Source organism: Mesoplodon densirostris, chromosome 2, assembly GCF_025265405.1.
Source record: "Mesoplodon densirostris isolate mMesDen1 chromosome 2, mMesDen1 primary haplotype, whole genome shotgun sequence".
Taxonomy (NCBI): Eukaryota; Metazoa; Chordata; class Mammalia; order Artiodactyla; family Ziphiidae; genus Mesoplodon; species Mesoplodon densirostris.
Genome location: NC_082662.1, coordinates 160315121 through 160339642, shown reverse-complemented (window position 1 = coordinate 160339642; position 24522 = coordinate 160315121). Strand labels below are relative to the sequence as shown.

The 24522-nt window shown below is 36.0% G+C and overlaps 2 protein-coding genes across 5 annotated transcripts in view; both read left to right on the top strand.

The window, feature by feature from the left end:
• RABGAP1L (RAB GTPase activating protein 1 like) overlaps positions 1-24522 on the top strand; it is a 694034-nt gene that overhangs the window by 232235 nt on the left and 437277 nt on the right. The gene's annotated exons all lie outside the window — the stretch shown is intronic.
• GPR52 (G protein-coupled receptor 52) lies at positions 3123-4208 on the top strand. Its single transcript, XM_060088562.1, has one exon. It carries the CDS (start codon positions 3123-3125, stop codon positions 4206-4208), a length of 1086 nt encoding a protein of 361 aa, XP_059944545.1.

Sequence of the window (24522 nt, the reverse complement as noted above, 5' to 3'; positions counted from 1 at the left end):
AAAATTGCTGACCCCATAAGCAATATTTTTAAAATACTGGATGTTTGTCTATAGTAAGTCAAAATAAATGGAAATATTTTTTTTCTTTCTTTTTTTTTTGCGGTACGCGGGCCTCTCACTGTTGTGGCCTCTCCTGTTGCAGAGCACAGGCTCCGGACGCGCAGGCTCAGTGGCCATGGCTCACGGGCCCAGCCACTCCGCGGCATGTGGGATCTTCCCGGACCAGGGCACGAATCGTGTCCCCTGCATCAGCAGGCGGACTCTCAACCACTGTGCCACCAGGGAAGCCCCAAATGGAAATATTTTTAACCTCCATTATATAAATGAGCTTAATTACTTTCTTCTGACTTGGGTATGAGTAGCTCAAGCACTGTATGACAAAGTTCTTTGACTCTTTGACTCTTTTTCTATTAGGATAAAAAGTGGACTAAGCAGTCATTCTATTTATTTCTAATGTCTTCTCTTCTGAGGTCATATTTGACCTTAAATATTCCAGCAAGTAGATTTTAGTATAGAGGTATTAGTTCCAATGCTTTGTTTGTACAGTTAAATACATCAGATTCAGCAATTTAGTGTGGGTGTGGCAGGGATTGGAGAGATTATGAAATAACTTCTATTAATCAAAATATAATATATTTTAAAGAGTAAAAATAGTAGCTCTATCACTTGAGTTCATGAAGACTTAGACGATTTTTAATAATTAATAGGTTTTTTCTGCCAATGAGCATTAGATTACTGCTGACTTTTTAGTGTCATAGTACCTTGTGGTAGTTTCTCTACAGGGTTTAAAGGTGTATCTCAGGGTTTTTTTGTTTTTGTTTTTCTGTCCTGCTCATAGGAAATAATCTTTACACATGCTATAAGGAAAATACCTCTAGAAATTCATACATGTCATTAATATGTTATAAGGATTGGTCAGTTCCATTGTGTTCTTTTGTCAATCTTGATCGGAGCTTGCCGAGTAAGTCTATAAGCCTGCATGTGCCTGGCAACTGTTACCTAGTGACAGTTTCAGCTGCAGTAGCCATTGGCTGTGCTGTTGATTGGGGCAGGAGGACCGAGTCACCTTTCTGATGGTGAGTTCTTCTGCATCAGCTCAGGATGAGGAGGAGGAGCAGGGCTTCGGCTCAGGTGGAGGCAGTGATACTGAGAGACTGTGAAGAATACACCGACAGCATCTCGGTAACTGCATCACAGTAAATCGGACTTCTGAATCAAGCAGCCCAGCCTAGCAGCTGATAAGAGTGAATGTAGGTGAGAAGCATTGTTTTATTCCTGTAACAAGAACTATTTTGTGATAAGTGAAACTAGGAATGTGCAAGGAGGAATATCCTGTGGCTATTATTATAAAAGAAGAAGGACTTCCCTGAATGACTTGGTGGTGCACAAGAAAATAACTTTAAGAAGAATGCTTTCTGTTAAGCTCCTGCATTGTTCCTGAAGGAAATGTTTCTATTTCTAATGCATGTTCTTTCTACAAAAGGTATGACAGCAAAGACTGACAAGAGACTCTCTGAAATGCCTGTACTTTAAAAAAGACTTTTGACAAATGTTAACCTCATATCAGAATGACCTTGGAAGCATTTTGGATGGATTCTATCCTGCCAGTCTTTCAGCATTTCAAACTCTAGGATTTAAACTCATCTTGATGCTTTAGAAGTATTTTAAAACAAGAACATCTTATAACCTATCCAATGGCCCCTGTATTAATTGAGCACTTGCTCAAAATAGAATACAGAACTAGAAGAGGCATTTTCTTAACATATGGCTGCTATATAACTGCAAATATAACAAACAAGGTAATTTTCCACTTTGAAAAGGTTTAGTTGAAGTAATGATTTAATGTGTTAATCATTTAATGAAAACAGAAAAGATATAGCAATATAGATTAGAAAGCCTACTAGAAATACCTAAGTAATAAATAATGACAGCATTTCTAGTCAGAAGCTCAGAGCATATAGGAAAGTTTCTATTTTCTAAATTTCATATATATTTACATATATTTGTGAGATATAGGTGTGGTTGCAAAGGTGAGAAATAACTTTGAGCTGTATATTTTATGATCATGCTCCATTATAAGGAAGGTGGTGTATCAGATAATGAAGGTGGTTTTCAGTTATTGATGCTGAAATTAATAGCAAAAATGATTTTATTTTCCTTTTGAAAAGGAAGGAGTATAAATTACGATGCTGGTGGTAGCACCAGTAACTGTAATGGACTAAAACTCTTTTCATCTGAATGCTTAAAAAAATGCATGCAGAATTAAAACTTCAGAAGTTTTTCATATTTTGTCAGTGTTGACCCACTGTGTATTATCTTCTCTACTGGAAGTATGCTTTTTTTCTCTTATGAGAGTTACAAGGCAATCTGGAGTCCATTACCGCTGTTCTGCTCCTTTGTGCCCCAGTAGAGACGAGTCTTTTAGAATTAATCTTGTTGGAGAAGGGGGTTCTTAGCTTTTGAGAGAAAAGAGAGAGAAATGGATCATAAAGTTGACCCACCAGCATCAAATCTTGAACTGAGCCAAAGACACACTTTGCCACAATGAACTTTTTCTTAGCTTTCCAACCAAATCTGAGATCTTAATTATTTAAATTCTAAAATATGAATCCATTTCTCCTGACAGATGAAACAGAAAGCCTGAGCCTATTTAAGGTTTTTTTCTCACTCTTTCGAGTTGATCCCTAAGAAACTACCTTTCTGAGGAGAACAAACGGCCCACAAGAGCTTTTCTTCCTTTGGCAATTGCTTTTTTTTTCTTTTACAGATTTAATTTTTCATAGTGCAAGATATTATTACAAAGTCCGTTTTCTCTAGAAGTGCCTTTTTGTGTCTGCAAAAAGTTGTTTGAAAGCACCGGAGGGAAGCTAATCGGTGACCTTTTTTTCACCTCCTTTCTAGCTTATACCCCTTCCTCCCCCCTCCCAAAGCTGAGGTGTGTTACTGCTGCACTGAGGCTGATGAAGAGACTTGAGTACTCCCTGGGATGCTCAGCTGTGACAGAAGCGCTGCCACTGTCTACTGAAGCTGATTCTGAGACACTCATGGGCAGAGTTTAGCAGATGCTAGGCAGGGCACCTGCTTGCTGTAGCCAGAGCTGCAGGTTCTTTTAATTCCAAGCCATGAATGAATCCAGGTGGACTGAATGGAGGATCCTGAACATGAGCAGTGGCATTTTGAATGTGTCCGAACGTCACTCTTGCCCACTTGGATTTGGCCACTACAGTGCGGTGGATGTCTGCATCTTCGAGACAGTTGTTATTGTCTTGCTGACATTTCTAATCATTGCTGGGAATTTAACGGTCATCTTTGTCTTTCACTGTGCTCCACTCTTACACCATTATACGACCAGCTATTTCATTCAGACAATGGCATATGCTGATCTTTTCGTTGGAGTTAGCTGCTTGGTTCCTACTCTCTCACTTCTCCACTACTCCACAGGTATCCACGAGTCACTGACTTGCCAGGTTTTTGGATATATCATCTCAGTTCTAAAAAGTGTTTCTATGGCATGTCTTGCTTGCATAAGTGTGGACCGCTATCTTGCAATTACCAAGCCTCTTTCCTACAATCAACTGGTCACCCCTTGTCGCCTGAGAATTTGCATTGTTTTAATCTGGATCTACTCTTGCCTAATTTTCTTGCCTTCCTTTTTTGGCTGGGGGAAACCTGGTTACCACGGTGACATTTTTGAATGGTGTGCCACCTCTTGGCTCACCAGTGTCTATTTTACTGGCTTTATTGTTTGTTTACTTTATGCTCCTGCTGCCTTTGTTGTCTGCTTCACTTACTTCCACATTTTCACAATTTGCCGGCAGCACACCAAAGAGATAAATGACCGGAGGGCCCGATTCCCTAGCCATGAAGTCGCTGCCTCTGGAGAGACTGGGCATAGCCCTGACCGTCGCTACGCCATGGTTTTGTTTCGGATAACCAGTGTGTTTTACATGCTCTGGCTCCCGTATATCATATACTTTCTTCTAGAAAGCTCCCGGGTCTTGGACAATCCAACACTGTCCTTCCTAACAACCTGGCTTGCTATAAGTAATAGTTTTTGTAACTGTGTAATATACAGCCTCTCCAACAGTGTTTTCCGGCTAGGCCTCCGAAGACTGTCCGAGACAATGTGCACGTCTTGTATGTGTGTGAAGGATCAGGAAGCACGAGACCCCCAACCTAGGAAACGGGCTAATTCCTGCTCTATTTGAAGAAAACCACACAGTAAATCAAATGTAATCTGACAGTAGTTTGGAATTGTATTCTTGCTTCATCTGGAAATTTGCCACTAGAGAAATATTTACTTGAATAGTTGACTATGAGAGGAAGGGACTAAAGGGTTTTTTTTCATGGAAAAAAAAAACCTGAAGAAAAGGATGTATAGAGGGTAATCTCGTGAGATAATTGTAGTGTGTAAGTATGAATGTGCAGTAGTAGGCAAAATCAAGCACTGAGGATGGAAAAGTACCTCAGATCTTCCACAGAGCATGAGCAAAGCCCCTGGCGTCTGTCTCTCTCTCTGACTGGACTCTCTCTGTCTCTGTCTCTCTCACTCTCTTTGTGTTTGTGGAAATTACTTACATAAATTGCCCTTTACAAAAAAATGCTACATATTATATATGTGGTAAAGTATAATTTTTTGCATCAAAGTGTACTTGTTTAAGCTCACTTATCTACAATCCCTAAACGGTCTCTCCATGGAGGATGCATAGTAAGCATTGTATTTTATTACCTGCCACACAACCATTTTGCTTGTGTTTTTATAATATCCGTAGCACAAAATTTCTGCTATGAACAAAAAGAAACAGTATTTTTGTTTCTTCTGGGTAAAATTATGCTCCCTCCTCCTTCCTAACAGCCTATTTTTTTGTCTCCATTTTTCTTGATCTGCATCCTTTGGTACCTTAATCCAGAAGTGTCTTAGCTAATGAAAGAATCTACTATATAAAAGTCATAATGTTGAATGATTTATTCCTTCCAAAATAGCATTCTATAGGTTGTTTGTGATATTGTGTTAAGTATTTTTAATGGCTTTGGGAAATATTTTTATTTGTTTTCTTTTGAATTATTTCATGTGCCCAAAGTGGTGTCTTTTTGTTTTTTGCGGGGGCTATAGTTAAGCTTTGTTTTTCTTTAAGATAATTCACAGATAATTCTAATGCAGATGCAGAGTACTCACTCAGAAGTGAGGTATTGCTCTTAAAGCTACTTGTATCCTTTTTTTTTTTAAAGAGTAAAATATTAACCTTTTTGTGTTAGATTTACAAAGCTTATTGTTGTGTCTGCTAATTATTTGTGTGATAATGCATTTGCACATACTATATTTTTTACAACAAAGAAAATGTAAATTACATTATGTGATCTGTGCCTAATGTCTTCTTAGCACACTATATAGATCAGTGTTGCTTAAGTCATCAACACTGGACAAAAATATACAAAAACTTCTTTTAAGAGAAAAATACTTTTGTGTAGTTGTTATTTAGATATTTCTATTAGACCAAGCTGCATTCTTAGTGATGCTGAGAATAAAATATACTTAATTATCAAATACAGGTAAGAACTGTCAGTATTTTCTTTTGTAATGATCTGTTTTCATATTCAGAGATCAAATTAACTTATTTTTTAGTGTGCTACATGGAATTGTGTAGTAAATTATCAGGGGTTTAGATGTAGCAAAACACCATTTGGGAGATTAGTAGTGAAGCAGGTGTAAGTGCTAAAACATCTAAATCTTACTTTTTTTACCATAAGTTTCCTGCCTGACAGATATTTTAAAATTTATATCAAACTACTGAGTATTTTTCTTCTCAGCATTTTTTATTTCTTTATTTTATGAAATGCATTTAGTGAAATGTGCCTATGACTCTTCAAATTGGAAGCCAACCATGTTTGCACACTGGTGGTTTGACTTCAGAGGTCTTTTAGTAAAAGAAAAGTCATCATTTTATTGAGGTTGTTCTGAACCCATGTATATTTTTAAACATGTAAGGAAGGTTTAAAATAAAGAATAAAACAGTATTCTACATATTCAAAATCAGACTTTGCTTCAGTTTAATAAAACACTTAGAATAAGAGTTTACTGTTGGGGAATCAAAATTTGTTTCACATTTTTGTGGTTTGGGTTGTTTACATTAATTCTCATCCCGTTTGCCATTGACATCTTGGATAAGTTGAAATGTGCCTTTTGAGTTCAGACCTGTTTAAGGAAAACAAACTTCAAGGAAACATAATGCTGCTGACTTTTCAGGTGGCATAAATAGAACTTTCAACATTATATGTATTATTTGGGAATCAGATTTTGATCCTTTAGTTTGGTGTGTAAGTATAATTAGAAAAGACTCCATAGATCCTCTGTGCAGAAAACCTGAGGCTGTGTTTATTGCATTTTCCTCTTCTGGCTTTTCCTCATGGTAGTTAATAACAATAATTATATGCCAGGCACTGCGTGAAGTTTTACATATATGAAAACATTTAATCCTCACTACAACCCATGGAGATAGGTACTGTTTTTATCCCCATCCTAAAGATGGGGAAACCAAAGAAAAGTGATTTATCCAAGGTCAGTCACTCAATTAATCAGTGGTAGAGGTTCATTCACACTCAATTAACCATTATGATATGCTGCCTTTCCCCGCCAAAGCCTCCAGACCTTTGTACCTCTGTCTATACCTTTCCCCGACAGAACTTGTTTGAGTTTTCTTTTTTTCTCACTTAAATCTTTTGCTTCAGGTCTTTCCTTGTGATATCTTTTTCCTTGATCTTAAAAATCTCTTTTATTAAAGTAGCAATCTGGTAAGCCCACACTTACCAGTTTAGTCTTCAATCAAACTGAAACCCTGGGGCATGACATTCCCTTGATATTACTTTTGTTCATTTTTGTTAAGTTTTCATTGAATATCTTTTTCAAGTCTCTATAAATTTCTTATTGAAAAAAATGTTTTTTGAAGGGTAAGAGTGGAGAAGGAAATCTGTGTTTTAGGCTGAAAGGAGAGCCTCTAGAAGGCAAGTTCTCGGTTTAGATTCTTCATTTATTTTAATGTTTCATGTGCAACTCTAGGGCAAGCCACTTAACTTGCTTTTGACATATTTTAATTTGTGTTTAGATAATAATACTTATTTTGAAATTATTCTGTCTTTTAGATGAATATGTTTTAAAAATAGAAAGCTTAACCATTATTCTTATTATATTGTATTCTATGGTAATTATCCAATTTGGTTATAAATGACAACCAAACAATAATGATGTAGTCTATTACTAAAGGTTCTGTTATCTGTGGCGTTGTTTCTAAAGTTACATAGTGTTGGAAGGCTTTATAAGCTACTAGTTTGTGAAACCTGCACTGAAACCCTGGCCCTCATAAGCTGTTTAGCCCTAGGAAAAATACTGAATGTTCCACGTCTCCAGTTTTCTCATCAGGAAGATCCAGAGACTTGTACCTTCCTACTAGGCTGGATTTGAGGACTAAATGAGATAAAGTAATCTCTGTGTTCAGCATGGCTCCTGACACATAGAAAGTATTTGGAATGTGATAGCTCCTGTTTTATCATCTTTGTGGATGCCAGATTTATTGCTATCACAACTTAAAGATCACTAATTGCAATTTAAGAAAGTTGTGTTTTATAACAATTAGAGTTTTCTAAAACAGCGTTTTTTCCCAAATCTGTCTAAACTCAGATTTTGGCCTAAACTCAGATATTTTTAAATGTAGAAAACTTCCATAATCTCTGAAAGCTCATTTTCCAGGAATAGTTATTCATGAAGACATCATTTGAGATTAAAGACATCCAGCAAGCAGACGATGGGATGAGACAGGAATGATTCTGAGATTAACCTACCTCCTTACTTTATTGTATTAAATATGCTTAAATATTTTTCTTTCATCAGGTTGGCAATAGAAGGAAAGCATTGTTCAAGAATATCTTGCCATTTGTCTTCACATTTTAGTTTTCCTCATTTACTAAAATGGAATTTAAGGTATTTTGTCATGTACATGTTACCGCGAAGAAACAAAGATTAATAAATAGATTCGCTCTACATGTATCTTCTATAATGAAGATTAGAAATGATGTTGCTGCCTTAAATTAAATGACTTTCCTCTGTCTCTCCCTACCCTGGAAGCTAATCATTAGATGTGAAAAAGTTATAAATATGCGATAAACAAAGAAGATTAAGATGTGGGGAATTTGCTTGTATAACATGCTGAGCGTAGCATCATTTGTGTCCAGGTAGGACCATCACAATGCACAGGAGATTATGTTACTGAGTTGATGCTCTATTCTGATGTATAGGTTCCAAAAGTTACTCTTTTCCCTGAGTAAAACTTTAAGATTAGAAGGATATGTAGAAAGTTGCATAATCATCAACCAAATATATAGACACTGAGGAAAACAAAATGACTTGAAAAGAAAAAAATATAAATACCCTTTTCAGTGTTTCTTATGTATGAAAGTTTTATCCAGGGCTAGTTTTGCTCTATAATTTAAAATATTTTAACTTTATTTAATAGTGTAAGTTATTGTCTTTTAAAATATTTAAAGTGATGTGATTAGGTTTTTCTTCTTTATTAATCTGTTTAAAAGTTTTTTACAGTGAGCGTTTACTTATGTTATAATGGGAAAATTGTTTTGTTAAAAAGAAGGCTGACTGTTTAAAAAATATTTTGATGTTTCACAAAAGTTTTGTTGATTCTACAAGGAACATTATCCAATTTTGTCTCAATACTATATTCTTTTGAAGACAGTTTATGTAGTTTCTGACTTGTGTAACATTTGTTATTTCATGTAAAATTTTTAGAGAAGTTTGATGCCCTTCTGCTTATGATATTAGATGTCCTTGACGTAATTTTGCTTCAGCACAATCAGTTTGAAGTGTTATTTGCTGAATCTGAAAGGGATCTCAATCACCTACCACTTTTCTACTGCACCATTTTTTTAATGCACCCTTGATGGCACTTTTTAGCATTTTTCACATCTTTAAATAACAGAAGGATGACCTTGCATTAGGGAAATAGGGTCCCGCTGGTGTGTTAACTGCATTTCACAGATAGGCAAGATTCTGCTTTCAATCCCCTGTCCCCAAAGATCATATCTATAACTTTTTAATGGCAACTTTTATTCTATTTTTATATATGATTCCCTATGAAGGTGAAGAAAATCAGTAATAAATTCAGCAGGAATCTGTTATGTCTGATAGCAGAAAGGCATATGTGATATCAGTATCTTCACTATAGTAAATGGGACCACCAGATTAGTTTTGGAGATTGTAAATTTTTAAAATATGTTGGTGATAAATATCAAGAAACATAGTGCATTATGGTAGAATTTATTGAATGGAAATATTTGCTTAAATTCTAAAATTTCTCCAAATGCTCCTTTATGCAAGAGAAATCATTTATCTTTGACTTTAGAAATTTGACTCCAATTTTACTGTTTTCTACTTAATTTTATGTTTTCTTAGTGGGTTACATTTTTATAATCAAAGGAAAAGTGGGGAGGGGGAAAAGATCACCTTCCTCATTCTTGAGTAGATATCACACTTTCATCATCAGCTCCTCCTCCAGTTTGGGCAGGGGAGTTTTCTTGTCCCTACACAGTCAAGCTGGGACTGTCAAGGCACTATGAAAAAATTATTTCAGGTCTCAGTACAATGAGGGTCTTTCACTTTGAAATGTCACCTTTCCATAAATTATTGTTTATTATGTGTGCAGAGAGCATGTCTTAAGGGTCATTAACTTACTGAGTTCACTGAAAAGTGCCCAGATATACTTTATAAATTCAAAGTGGTGGCATTATTTTAGGTGGATGGCCCACACACAACAAATCAAGTACAAAGTTATATAGCCTGTTCTTTAAAATTCAAAATGTATCTTTGAATGCAGTGCAGACTGTAGCAAGAGATGACCAGTGCATTTGTCTGAGGTTATGCCTGACACAAGCAAGTGTTCGTGTACTTACTCTGTGTAAAATACAGTTTTAAAACATTTACTTATGTTTCTAATAGAGTTTGAAGTTTAAAATAGGTATTAGATTGTACATTTTATAATAATAAATAGCCTCTTCACAGTTATTATTCTATTTACTCTTCCAGGAGTTTTATAATTAAAAATAGTAAATTGGTAAAATTGATATTATAAATGATAGATTTTGCTAAGGTCAAAATATAATTTGTGAAGAAGCAGGTTAAAAAAATCCTGAAAGGGCTTCCCTGGTGGCGCAGTGGTTGGGAGTCCTTCTGCCGATTCAGGGGACACGGGTTCGTGCCCCGGTCCGGGAGGATCCCGCATGCCGCGGAGCGGCTGGGCCCGTGGGCCATGGCCACTGAGCCTGCGCGTCCGGAGCCTGTGCTCCGCAACGGGAGAGGCCACAACAGTGAGAGGCCCGCGTACCGCAAAAAAAAAAAAATCCTGAAAATCCTTGTTTCAGTATTTTAACAAGTTAAATTATATTTGTATTTTTCTTAAATTTATTATTTTGGCAAGGAAAAGATGGTTCAAAATTCTGTCTTTAGAATCACTTTAAGTTACCAATTTCAAAATAAAGCATAGTTTCTTATTTGCAAGAAAACAACTTCTGTATAATGTATATCTAGGTTTTTGTGAAATGTTTTTGCCATAAGTTAGATTTTAAAATGTAATAAAAATTACAAATAAATATGCATTTAACTTTTTGCTCTCTTCAAACAGAATTTGAGGAAAAACTTGACACCCCCCAAAATTATATTTATCACACTTCTGCTTCTATTGCCCCAACACAGTTTTTTCTTAAACACTTATTACATGTCCAAGGTCTTAAAACTTTACTGGATTTTTAGGTGTATTTACTTGGAGGTAAACATGGAAAAGTACATTTTAAAGATTCCTATTTAGAGTGTTTTATTATTAAATGGGTCTTGTAATGGCTTCTGTTATTTCAGTCATCAGCTTCACTTACAGCCCTACTTTCTCAGTTTCTAAATATGATTTAACACTTATCATTGAACAAACTATTAAAATTTATTAGAGGACTATACCTTGATTGACTTTTATAGATTTTGAAGTCCAGGACATCCTGTGGTAGCATTTATTTGTGGGACAAGATGAAGGTGTGTGCATGTAGGTATGTGTGTATTTGTTATAATGATTTTACCAATGTTACAAACTTAGTAAAAAATCCCTGCATGCTCAATTTGCAGTCATTGTAGAGTGTTTAATTACTTTGCCATAGTTAAAGGTACACATCTTTTTTTTTAATAGAAAACTTATTAGAATTTGAAGTAACATTCCTTGGTGAGATTACCCATAATGTCTTAGTTTTGGAATGTTAATATGAGATATATTCAAATGATTCCATATGCAGTGAGGAAAATGGAGACAAGTACCTGCCTCTCCTATCAAGTGTGTTAAGAAATTATTAGAAAACGCTGCACGTTAAAATTTGAAAAAGCTTAAACTGCTTTTGAACATGTAAAATGCCCTCATCATTATGAATTAGATGTATTCTAAAAGCTTCTGTGAGTACGCCCTATCTAATTTCACATATAGAAATCTGAGATAAGATTTTTAAGTGACCCTCACAAGATCACATAACCAGATAGAGATACTACTGACCATATGTCTTGTGCAGCAATAGTTTTGCCTGTGATAAAGTTCATGAATAATGTATTTATGGATGGCTGGTGGTTGAGTGACCTGACCCTTCTTCCGTGAGTAGCAAAATGAAGACTTAGTTGATACAGGAAAATTCCATATAAAATTTTATCTTTTAATTTTTAAAGTGGGAAAGATTACCTTAAGGTTGACTGTATGTTGAAGGTGGGATTTTGAGGTCATGGAAATTTTTAATAAGATGTATTCTCAGCACTGCTAATTGTGTTGATATTTCTTAAAGCAATTTCTTATCCATAGAGGGTAATGAAAATTTATCTCTCCTTTTAAAAGCGTAACAGTTTGAAAACATCTGCTGAATTTATTGAGAGCTATATAGACTGAATTCAACTGTATTAGTTATGTATTTAAAAACTATAACCTTGATGAAGGATTGTCAAAAACACACTACTATATTCATATAACTGCTTTTGAAAAGTAAACATGTCATAGCTGTGCACTTTGTGTTCTGAACGTTCTTTGTAATGGATTTGCAATGTTGAAGTCATAATAGGATGGGTTTTTCTGAAGCATTATCATGGAAAAGGTTTTGACATTTCTGGCTACAGTGCTTTATAAAGTCCTATATATGTTTGTATATAGTCTAAAAAATAGTACTCAGGGAATCAGAGAGAACAGTCTGAATTAGTGATGTTTTACCTAAAACCCTATTAATATATAATTCAGTTTTCTTTCAGTGAAATAATATGTTTATAGAAAAATTAAAGGAACTCAAATTAGGCTAACACAGGATTGTCTTCTAAATGTCCTAAGATGAAACCTTTCCTTAGTTTCAAAAGTACATGCATCAGGGCCTCCCTGGTGGCGCAGTGGTTGAGAGTCCGCCTGCCGATGCAGGGGATACGGGTTCGTGCCCCGGTCTGGGAGGATCCCATATGCCGCGGAGCGGCTGGGCCCGTGAGCCATGGCCGCTGAGCCTGCGCATCCGGAGCCTGTGCTCCGCAACGGGAGAGGCCACAACAGTGAGAGGCCCGCATACCGCAAAAAGAAAAGAAAAAAAAAAAAAAAAAAAAAAAAAAAGTACATGCATCAGTTGAATATAACTGCATTCTACTGAGTTATTTGAAGTTTGTTGCCTTAAACATTTAAGATTTTTGTGAGAATTTATGACTATTTAATTTATGGTACTCATTAAAAGGGTTTGCAAGATGAGTCATTGCAAAATTCAAATTATTGCAGTCTGAATTAACCAGATATGTTTGCATTCCATATCAACAACTTAGGGCAATAAATATTTATTGATTGTGTTTTATGTGACATGAATTGTGGTTCTACAGATACTCCTGGATGCTTTTAAGTCCAAAGAATAATTTATTGAATTGTGGGAAGCAAGCAAGGGGGCAGATTATCTAATTTCCAGGATTTGAGGGAGAGATTTTAGGAACAATGAAATAGATTGAAGAATTAGAGGGATTGATTTATTTTAAAAGATGAATTGACATAAATATTTAGCCATGTATTTAGATGCTTTAGTCTCAGAGGATACCTTGGGATACTTGAGAAGTTATTAAAATGAAAGGAAAGGAAATGTTCAGTGTTTAACATAGTATCGTTGAGAGAAATACACAATAACTTTGGGATGCAGTATATTAAAAATAAAATATTCTTTTATATGGATTAAATCTAATTGGAGTAAAATCGTTAGGTATAAGCATTGAGATTAGGACAAGAATATTAACATGGGTAGAAGTAGCTACAGGGACTGTACATGGGGACAACACATTCTACCAACTCAGGTATCATCCTAGACCACTACTACTAGTTTTTCCCTAATATTTGTCATCTGATTGTCGATGAATCTTACTTTATGAAGGCTTTTTTAGTGACAGGCAGGTTTTAATTTGTCTGCTACTAAGCTAATCATATAATGTATACCTGATATTTTTGATTAATAGAATCATTTATGCATTTGTTCCTTAAGTATTTATCAGGTTTTTCCTGTGTAAAAACTATACAGGGACTATACTAAATTCTATGCATGATAGTGAGATTTATAAGTAAAACAGATTTTCAGTTCTCTAAGAGCATATAGACTAATAGGGGATAGATGGACCACATATAGGTAACTATAGTATAAGATAGGAGTTGACAAAGTCTACTGCTTACTATTGTAAATAAACTTTTATAGAAACATAGTTGCACCCATTCATTTATAAATCAACCTCTGGCTGACTCCATATTTCATACTGCAATGGCAGAGTTAAGTAGTTGTGACGGAGATTTTATTGTCCTACAAAACCTAAAATATTTACTATTTGGCCCTTTCAGAAAAACATTTACTGACCCCTGATATAAGACATTATATATACCTTGTACATGGTACTCACAGTAATAGAACATTGTGCTTTTATCATTGCTAAGGATCTCATAAGGAGGAGAGATTGTTAATTTCAAACTGATTCACCCAAATATCAGGAAAATTTCCAGCATATGGGTAAAACCATAGATATTGAGGTTTGTCAACTGATTACCTCACTCTAAATGAAACAAAGAACTATTCTTTCTAATTAATTAATTCTTACCTTTTACAGTTAATCTACATATTTATTATATTTACACCTTTTCCTATTTGGCTAAAATTCTTTGCATATGAAACTTACTTCCTAGTCTCTTTATTCAACTGCTAATGTATATAATCATACATTATTTTACCTTTAAATGTGGAGTGAATAATACTTAATATTGAATGTAGTTTTCAAACATCAAAAGCATTTGTTAAACTTTCCTTCAATAAGTGATAAACTTATAGTCTGAAAAAATTGATTCACTTATAAATAAGCAGGCCTCTTTTGTAGTGCTCTAATAGGCAGTGAAACAGAAGATCTAGCTATGTAAGAGCCACACTTGTATGCAACTCTAAAATGTATATGACTTAAGAGAGTTTATAGGGATTCCCTGGCAATCCAGTGGTTAGGACTTGGCGCTTTCACTGCCCTGGCCGGGGTTCAATCCCTGGTTGGGGAACTAAGATCCCACAAGTGCTGTGTGGCCAAAATATAAAAAAAATTTAAGAAAGAGAGTTTATAATTCTGCATTTATATATAACATTATTAGTAGGCTCTTGGTAATATATGTTAGAAAATTAATGGATATAGTTGCACTCATGGCTAAGAGTGCCTACATCAAAAAGAATTTTATGGTTTTTGACATTGTCAGATGTCAAAAGGTGTTTTAAACTAACCTGTCAGAGCGTTTTGGTTTTCCTCAAGTTTAGTCAAATGGGTGAGAAAATGAATAAATGATCTTGAAACTTTTATTGAAGACACTTCATTTGGTTCATTAGAATAAAAGCAAACAGTTATATATGCTTTCCATGCACTAGGTACTTTTCCATATCAGAGGTAGGAGAGCCATCATTTGAACCCATATAGTCTGGCTGAACACCATAATAATTTATTTATTGTATATTTTTCTCTAAATGAATGAAAGGAAAATTTCATGTAAAGCTGGATGTTAAAAAATAGTAAATTGTCAGGTTTCCATTGGTTGATTTTAAATGAAAGATCTCAAAGGATTATTAGGAAGACTGTAAGGGAAGACCTCAAGGATTCTTATAGAGATAATTTGAGTGTTAAGATATTTTCTCTGCTTCTTTATATATCCACCAACTTGCCCTTCCATAATTAGCACTTTTTAATTTCACACAACTCTATAAAAGGACAAGTTATAGCTAACTGCTGAAAACTTATCTCAAAATCCTGCCTTTTCTAATTGTCATCCCTTCTACATAGCTAATTTCCATTTTTTCATCCTCAATCAAGATTCATTTTAGTTGTTTTTATTTTTAATTTTTAAAGAAATATTACTCCTTAAGGAAATACAGGGAATATTTAAAAGGATAAAAAAAGAGACTAAATCACCCATAATTCCATTACCCATATATACTTAGCTATAGCAACTCTTCATTTTTTTTTTTTTCCCTTCCATTTTTCCACCGTGGACCAGGACTTCTTTGTAAAGGATTTTTTAATGTATTTATTTATATCTTAAGGACTTTTCTATTTTACTGAATACTTTTTATGAACATCTTTATAAATAAAACTTTGTCCCTATTTAGTATTATTTTCTTAGAATTTTTAAGAAAGAGAAATACTGAGTCAAACTTATGAAAATATTTTAAGATTATTTATGCATGTTGCCAAATTACTTTCCAAAAGAAGTGAGCCGGTTTATCTTCATACCAGTAACTATCAACCTACCTTGCTTCACCACAGACTTGCCAGCAGCAATTCTAATTAACAAGTAAATTAAGGGAATTGATTTTCATTTTATCCCCTCTGATCCCCTACAGAGGTTGCTTTGTTTAATATGGTTTTTGTGGTATTTTTCTTCCTTGCACTAAAAAAACCCAAAACCAAACAAACAAACAAACCTAAAACTGAGATGGGCCGGCTGAGCCTCATTTAAACCAATGTACTCAAATTCTTTATTTCAAAGAGAGAGGAGATGTGGGGATATATGTATATGTATAGCTGATTCACTTTGTTATAAAGCAGAAACTAACACACCATTGTAAAGCAATTGTACCCCAATAAAGATGTTAAAAAAAGTAGACTAAAGAAACATTAAAAAAAAAAAAAAAGCCTTTGAGCTCAGGTCATCTTCTCACTTTTATTAGCTCACCATTTACTCTGTGTTGCTGCCTTGTTAAGACCAGGTGTTATTTTAAGAATGTTGAATTCTGACAATGCTGTTGTCCCATTATTGGTACTGTCTTCAGCATTGCCTATTCATTGCATGTGGTGTGTGCCACACAGCTGCCTATATTGGAGTTTGAGAAAGACCTAGAACATTTTCCCCCTTGTATTCTTCTGCCTCTGTGAGGGAGGATCTTTTCCTAAGCAGAGACTTTTGAGGCCTGTGTCTTTGGGGTGTATGTGGACATCAAGACTTCAGCTCTTAAGGGCTGAGAACCCCAGGCCTGGTTTTGATACTTGGGATTTTTCTAACCCATAGAACCATGGGTATAGTTCCCACAGTGGTGACTGGAGCTGTGGTAAGCCAGTGAGTGGCTTTACCACTTTGGAGCTGGCACACTTGCTGTGGATGTCTGCGGAGCAGGGGATGCTTGTAAGTCTGCACCTTTTCTCCCTGTTCTGTCTTTTACATTGCCCTGGTTCCTCAGAGTACTTTGTGTATAGGCTACTCAGTTCTTTGTTGAACTGAGTATAAAGTGCTCTCTATTATAGTTAAGTCATTTATTTGTTGAGCTGAATTCAATTTAATTGTTTGGCTTAACTGTATTTTGAGGTCTTTCTCCTTTTCTCCCCCACTCAGTTGAGCATTGGTTTGACTGAAAATTACATCAAAATCCTTTCCCCCTGCCTTTCTAGTAGAGTATATATGAGGGAGCAATGGAAAAGAGTACATTAGAAGAGATGAAAGATTATTTAATGTAGGTATCATTTAATATAGCTACCTACTCTAATTGAATTCTTCCGTCCAAAATCCACATTCAGTGGACTTGGTAGGCTTTGAATACATGTTTTAAATGTAGGTGAATGCACTTTGGGGTAACTTTGGATTTGGAATAATTTTTATATTCAGCTGAAATGAATGTCTTTCTGATTTCTTCTCACTGTGATTATACAGAAAAAATTAACATTTCTATTTTACCCAAGAACCTTCTGTATACATTAGTAGAATCATTGTTCCTATCTCTAGTCTTCTCTTAGTCTTGAGCCATTCCTTGTAAAATATGGTTTTGGAGCTCATCACCAGCTTTTTCATGAATTTGCTCTAATATATTCTTCTTTAAATGGATGAATATAATGCTCTGTATGTGATATGACCAGTAACAGAGGATAATGGAGTTATTATTTCCCCTTGGTTTATATACCATACTGCTTTTTTCAGCACAGAAGTAAATTAGATATCTTTGATAGTTATGTTTTACCATTTAACATACTGAGTTTATTTTCAATAATACCCTAGGTCTTTTTCATACCTACTTAATTACATGGACCTTCTCCCTACATGTACAGTAGTTCATGTTTTCTTAAACACAATTTTAGACTATCTCTCTTAAATTTCATCATGTTAGACTTGGCTCAGTTGTTCCAGCCTTTTTGAAACTTCATCGTATCTTCTAATATATTCATTAAACTTTTGCCATCTGCATATGTGATAAACATCTTTAATGTGTAAATCCAGGTAATTGATGTTGTCCCAAACTATCTTTGTCATTGGTCCCCAAGACCATTCTCAGATTTGCTGTTTTGTTGGAAGGACTCAAGATTTAGTGTATTGTTGTACTCATGGTTAAGGTTTATTACAGCAAAAGGATATAAAGCAAAATTAGCAAAGGGAATCAGGCAGAAGCTTTTAAGAGCCCTCTTCCAATGGAGTCACAGAGTATACACTTAATTCCTCCAGCTACTTGTGACAACACCTGCAAAGTGTTGTGTACCAGTGAAGCTCATTAGAGACTCAGTATTCAAGGATTTTACTTGGGGCTGGTCATATAGGCATCCTTTACCCAGCACCTACCAGAAATCCCAGGCTCCCAGAAGGACAACAGATATTTCACATAAACCATATTGTTTGCACAAACAGTCCAGGCATAATGAATCATCCTTGTCGTTTAGGGGAAGCTTTATATGATTGTAGGGAAATGTTTATCAGCCAAGTTTCCAGAAGCTAGCCATGGGCCAGCCTTACAAGGAGGCTGTTCTAAGGACAGGCAGTCTCAGGCCTGCTATATTAACTCTTTTCTATACATTATGTTATGTTGACATTTACTCTGTGTGTGTGTGTGTGTGTGTGTGTGTGTGTGTGTATATATATATATATATATATATATATATATATATATATATATAGTGTAAATGTTTTAGGATATTGGTGGGATGCAATTTCCTGTAGTATTCACCAAGGGGAGTCATTCAGTTCTTTTTATGCTCGTAGAAATAATTGAATGTGGGCCTTTTGATTGGGTTACACCTGTTATTTTTTTTTTTTTTTTTGCTGTACGCGGGCCTCTCACTGCTGTGGCCTCTCCCGTTGCGGAGCACAGGCTCCGGACACACAGGCTCCGCGGCCATGGCTCGCGGGCCCAGCCGCTCCGCGGCATGTGGGATCCTCCGGGATCGGGGCACGAACCCGTGTCCCCTGCATCGGCAGGCGGACTCTCAACCACTGCGCCACCAGGGAGGCCCACACCTGTTATTTTTATAGCAGTAGACCTTTTACTTGAAATACACCTTACCTTACCACTTATATTGATTTCTTCTAAACAACAGTTTTAGTGATATAATATTTTGATAAGAATGTTTAACATTTGCCTCTCCTTTTTCTTCCTGACTACTAATTGCAAAATACTTAGTTTTGTAGCTTTCAGACTTCCAAGTGGCTAAATTACAAAGATGCTATACAACTTTTAAAACCTAGTTTTCCTCTAATTTTTATTATTCTTTTAACTTTGTTTATGATTGGGAACGGTTGAGAAGAGAATTAACAATAACAACAGCAACAAATCACAATTTGGATTAAAAGCAACAACTAGATCTTCATAATGTAAATTTCTCAATTTGGATTAAAAGCAACAACTAGATCTTCATAATGTAAATTTCATTAATTATGTTGTCTTAAGTTGATGCAGAAAGTTACTGTTTATTTTAGAACACTGGGGCATTTATGGAAATGCAGAAACCTTTTTTCACTGTTTAAGAAGTTCTTAATTTGATATAATACACATAGATATTTTGGACTTGTTAGAAGAGAATATGTTATTTTCTAAGCTTATATATTGAATTATAAATTTTTAAAAGGCCAAGAAAAAAGTGTGTAAGTCCTTCTGCTTATTTATTTAGCAAATCAAAATATAATTTAATATATGATTATGTGATAGCATTTACTATAAGAAAATTTAAAATTTGTATTCCATAACTGCATTTAAAATATAGAAAGATTTTAATGCAGATATCTTTACTGTTTGGAACATATGTTGCAGGAAGATTTTTAAGAATACATTTTAGTGGAGATTTTAAGAAGATGAATGATAATGACCTTTGGAGTTTTTATTTAAGTGGACTTATGCCGAGGACAAATGAATGATTAGATGGCATTTAAAAATGATTCTTACAGAGCTATAATTTCGATGCTCTCCTTGTCCTTCATTTATTGTTCCCTTTAAATATTTCCGCAGAAAGCTCATCCGTTCTCAGGGACTGAAGTACCATTCTTTTAGCAAGTATTTTTAAATGGAGCTCTTTAAATCTGGCCTTGTACCTACTTTCCAGTCATGTATATTTTGCCTTTTTATTCTGGATTTCTCCTAAAAATTTGAAGCCCAAACAATTACAAAGGGAATTCATTATTGCCAACTCTTATTCCTTAAATTGACTATCTCCTTTTGTTTTGTTTTGTTTTCTTATTTATTTCATTGGGACCTTCCTAGTATCTTCCTAGATCTCCTCATTATAGCTCTGTGTATCTAATAAATGCTCATTGAATAAAAGACTATCAGGACTTATTCTTCTCCCTCATCCTCCATTTCATTCAGAATCCAATTTGTACTGACTTTTTCTTTACTGTCTTTTAAGATACCATCTCTGAGTAACCCCACTTAGATCAATTTCTTTCAGTCTTCATGTATGGTTTTATTATATTCTTAATGTAAATTCTTTAAATCATAGGAGATTTAGTTTACCTGATAACTTATGGACACACCTAGGAATCCTTTTGTGACTTGTAAGGTGGCCTTTTTTTTTTTTAACATCTTTATTGGAGTATAATTGCTTTACAATGGTGTGTTAGTTTCTGCTTTATAACAAAGTGAATCAGTTATACATATACATATGTCCCCATATCTCCTCCCTCTTGTGTCTCCCTCCCTCCCACCCTCCCTATCCCACCCATCCAGGTGGTCACCGGGCTGATCTCCCTGTGCTATGCGGTTGCTTCCCACTAGCTATCTATTTTACATTTGGTAGTGTATATATGTCCATGCCACTCTCTCACTTTGTCACAGTTTACCCTTCCCCCTCCCCATATCCTCAAGTCCATTCTCTAGTAGGTCTGTGTCTTTATTCCCGTCTTGGCCCTAGGTTCTTCATGACCTTTTTTTTTTTTTTTCTTAGATTCCATATATATGTGTTAGCATACGGTATTTGCTTTTCTCTTTCTGACTTACTTCACTCTGTATGACAGACTCTAGGTCCATCCAATTCACTACAGATACCTCAATTTCTTTTCTTTTTATGGCTGAGTAATACTCCATTGTATATATGTGCCACATCTTCTTTATCCATTCATCTGTTGATGGAGACTTAGGTTGCTTCCATGTCCTGGCTATTGTAAATAGAGCTGCAGTGAACATTGTGGTACATGACTTTTTTTTTTTTTTGCGGTACGCCGGTCTCTCACTGCTGTGGCCTCTCCCGTTGCGGAGCACAGGCTCCGGACGCACAGGCTCAGCGGCCTTGGCTCACGGGCCCAGCTGCTCTGCGGCATGTGGGATCTACCGGACCAGGGCACGAACCTGGGTCCCCTACATTGGCAGGCGGACTCCCAACCACTGCGCCACCAGGGAAGCCCTTATCTACATTTTTATTAGATTAATTTCTTTATTTTCAATTTGCAGGAGAATTCCTTATTTAGTAGGAATATTAACCCTTTTTCATATATAGTGTATTGTTACATTCTCTCCCTATCCCTGCCAGAATGTTAAGTCAAAGAATTTAAAATTTTTATTCTGTCTCTAGAAGGACTCTATAACTTACCATGAGTTGAGCTTTTGCATGATTGCTAAAAAATAGGCATGACTAAAATGTGAACATGTTGAAAATCAAATGGGCTGTTAATTTAATTTCCAGGAAAGCCATTTGAGCAGTTTAGTGTTTGTGAAAATTTATGCCCTATTTAAACGGACTTTTAACTTTCTTCATATGAAATGAGGCATGAGCTAGCATATTAGGTGATTTTGAAAAACTCAGCATCAAGAAAAAAACAGCATCAAGTGTTATGCAGGACCATTTCCAGAATAATATTTAGTTGAAATTTGAAAATGGAGATTTGATATTTCTTGAGTTTTATGACATGAATGTGTCTTAAATGTTTGTCCAAGGTCTTGCTGTTTACTTATTGACATTAAACAAGAAAAACACAAAGATCCATTTGAGCTGAGTGATGAAAATGTTGTAAGTGTAATCAAGAATTATGACGGGGGGGCTTCCCTGGTGGCGCAGTGGTTGAGAGTCTGCCTGCCGATGCAGGGGACACGGCTTCGTGCCCTGTTCCGGGAAGATCCCACATACTGTGGAGCGGCTGGGCCTGTGAGCCATGGCCGCTGAGCCTGCGCGTCCGGAGCCTGTGCTCCGCAATGAGAGAGGCCACAACAGTGAGAGGCCCGGTGTACTGCCAAAAAAAAAAGAATTATGACGGGGAAAGGAAAATTATAATAATTACAGTAAAGATGGTTTGACCTGGTCTCTGATTTTTGTCATAAAGTCAGAAGAGTAACATTCATGTTGTTCCTTGTGCTCTGTGAAATCTTTTCAAATAATTGGATACAGGTAGTTTTTTATGGTCTCCAAAATAATGCTAAGAACTGAACTCTCTGCAAGAGAAATAACGAACTAGCAAATTTACTCCCTCCAAAAAATCAAGTACAGTAAACAAAGTTGGCCAGTTATTTCTCTTTGTTGTTGTATTTTCCAACATGCTATTTTATCTGTTACCTGCCAGTCATAAAATTATGTTTCCTAACCATAACAGGGGCAAAATTATGGTATAGGAATGTTCACATGGTTTTTGGTATTTTTCTGATTCTGCCCTGTCAACGTTCTCCCCATTGCTTGTATATCCAAGAGCCCAGTTGGTCCTATCTACTTTTCTCTTCTGCCCTGGCTTTCATATTCTTACAGCCACAGTGGTTTGGTGACACCCACCTCTGCCTCCTGGGAGGCCGCTGCTATTTGATGTTTGTGCTGTGAGTACTGTCTCTTGATAACATAGGACCCCTGTGAACCGTGCTGGTGTGCAGAATTCCTCGTATGCCAGGTGTGTGTCACTTTCTCTGGGGCTCTGCAGAAGCATGCTGCATTCTGTGTTACCTTAGTAAATCCAGCTCTTTCCACCCCAAAAAAGTGTATTTATTATAATCCACTACATGGATTCCAAAGCTTTCCTACCTTGTACTCTGAGTGTCTCAAAGATATTTTTTGAGCAACGTCTTGTTTTCTTCTTCTTGGTATAGCATCTGCTCTCCAGAGCTCTGGGACAAGTCCCAGTTAGAACTAGGAGGTAGACTCAGCATAGGCTCAGGGGTATCCAGGGAACAAGACATGCTGATGATGTTTTCCCTTCTTACAGTACCTATGGCCCTTTTTTTCCCTTAGGATGATTTCTTACTTTAGAGGCTCCTTAGCTGTTAATAGAGATAGTCTCCTGGCAGGCTAGACATGCTTTGAGGTAAGCATAATTTGGCATATATAATTCCACAGTGCTGTATATTTTACTGTTTTCAAACATTCTTTTAAAGCCAGCAAAACCTTCTTCTTCTTTTTTTTTTTTTTTTTTTTTTTTTTGCGGTACACGAGCCTCTCACTGTTGTGGCCTCTCTCGTTGCGGAGCACAGGCTCCAGACGTGCAGGCTCAGCGGCCATGGCTCACGGACCCAGCCGCTCCACGGCATGTGGGATCTTCCCGGACCGGGGCACGAACCCGTGTCCCCTGCATCGGCAGGTGGACTCTCAACCACTGCGCCACCAGGGAAGCCCTTCTTCTTTTTTTTTAATTAAAGATTTTTTTTTTGATGTGGACCATTTTTAAAGTCTTTATTGAATTTGTTACAATATTGCTTCTGTTTTATGTTTTGGTTTTTTGGCCTCAAGGCATGTGGGATCTTAGCTCCCCAACCAGACATTGAACCTGCAACTCCCTGTGTTGGAAGGCAAAGTCTTAACCACTGGACTGCCAGGGAAGTCCCGGAATCTTTTTTAGATACATACATAAAACATATAATGGCTGAGCTGCTCTAAGTGAAGCAGGTTGAGGAGCCTTACAGTCAGCCATTCCTTTACGGCTCCTGCATAGAATGTTACAGGTTCTCAGCGATTACTGATCTCTAACTCCATTGTTTTATAGATGAGAAAACGAATGCCCATGGAATTAATCCATATCCATCAGTTCTCTGAGGGCCTTACCAAACTTCTTCTAGACTGTCTTTGACTAACTCCATTTTCTTTGTGAGGTGTGGTAGAGTGGAATTAGCTGTTCCTGTGGTATTTTGTGTACACGTAACACATAATGCTTATCATTTTCTTTTATACTTAACTGTTTGCAGTGTCTTGAAATAGCAAGGTACTAGAGTATTTGAGATTCCCATCATGCATTTTTTCTACTTGTATATGATGAATGATTGATTGGATTATTTTTTGCAGTCATTGTATGTCTTGTCAGACACTGTTACAATGTTTTTAAAGTAGTTAACAATAATATCTTGGACTTATACGTTGCTTTGTTTTGAACAACTTTTGTTAAAATGTCAAGGGCACAATACATATTTTTAAAAGCTTGCAGTGCTGGGTATCAAGAAGTTAAGGGCAGACAATTAAGGTAAACATGACAATCCTGTCTACTTTTGGAGGTTTTGAATTTGAAAGGATACCAAGCATGGACTTTTAGCACATTAAGGCCGATCAAGTCTTCGGCCATTTTCTTCTTGCTGTATATGAATTGCCTTCAGGTCAAGAAATTAGAAGTATAAACCTAAATATCCCATGTAAGATGAACTTTATAAATCTTCCTAAATCGGAATTGAAAGAGCACAAGGTTGGGAGTCAGGAGGTATGAATTCTGTTTTGGGTCCAACAAAGTTTAGCAGACCTTGGAAAGGTCAGAGTTAATTCTAACTTTATGCATTCATGATACTTTATACAGA

Coding starts and splice junctions, on each gene's coding strand:
- GPR52 (XM_060088562.1), top strand. CDS start 3,123: ATGAATGAATCCAGGTGGACTGAATGGAGGATCCTGAACATGAGCAGT.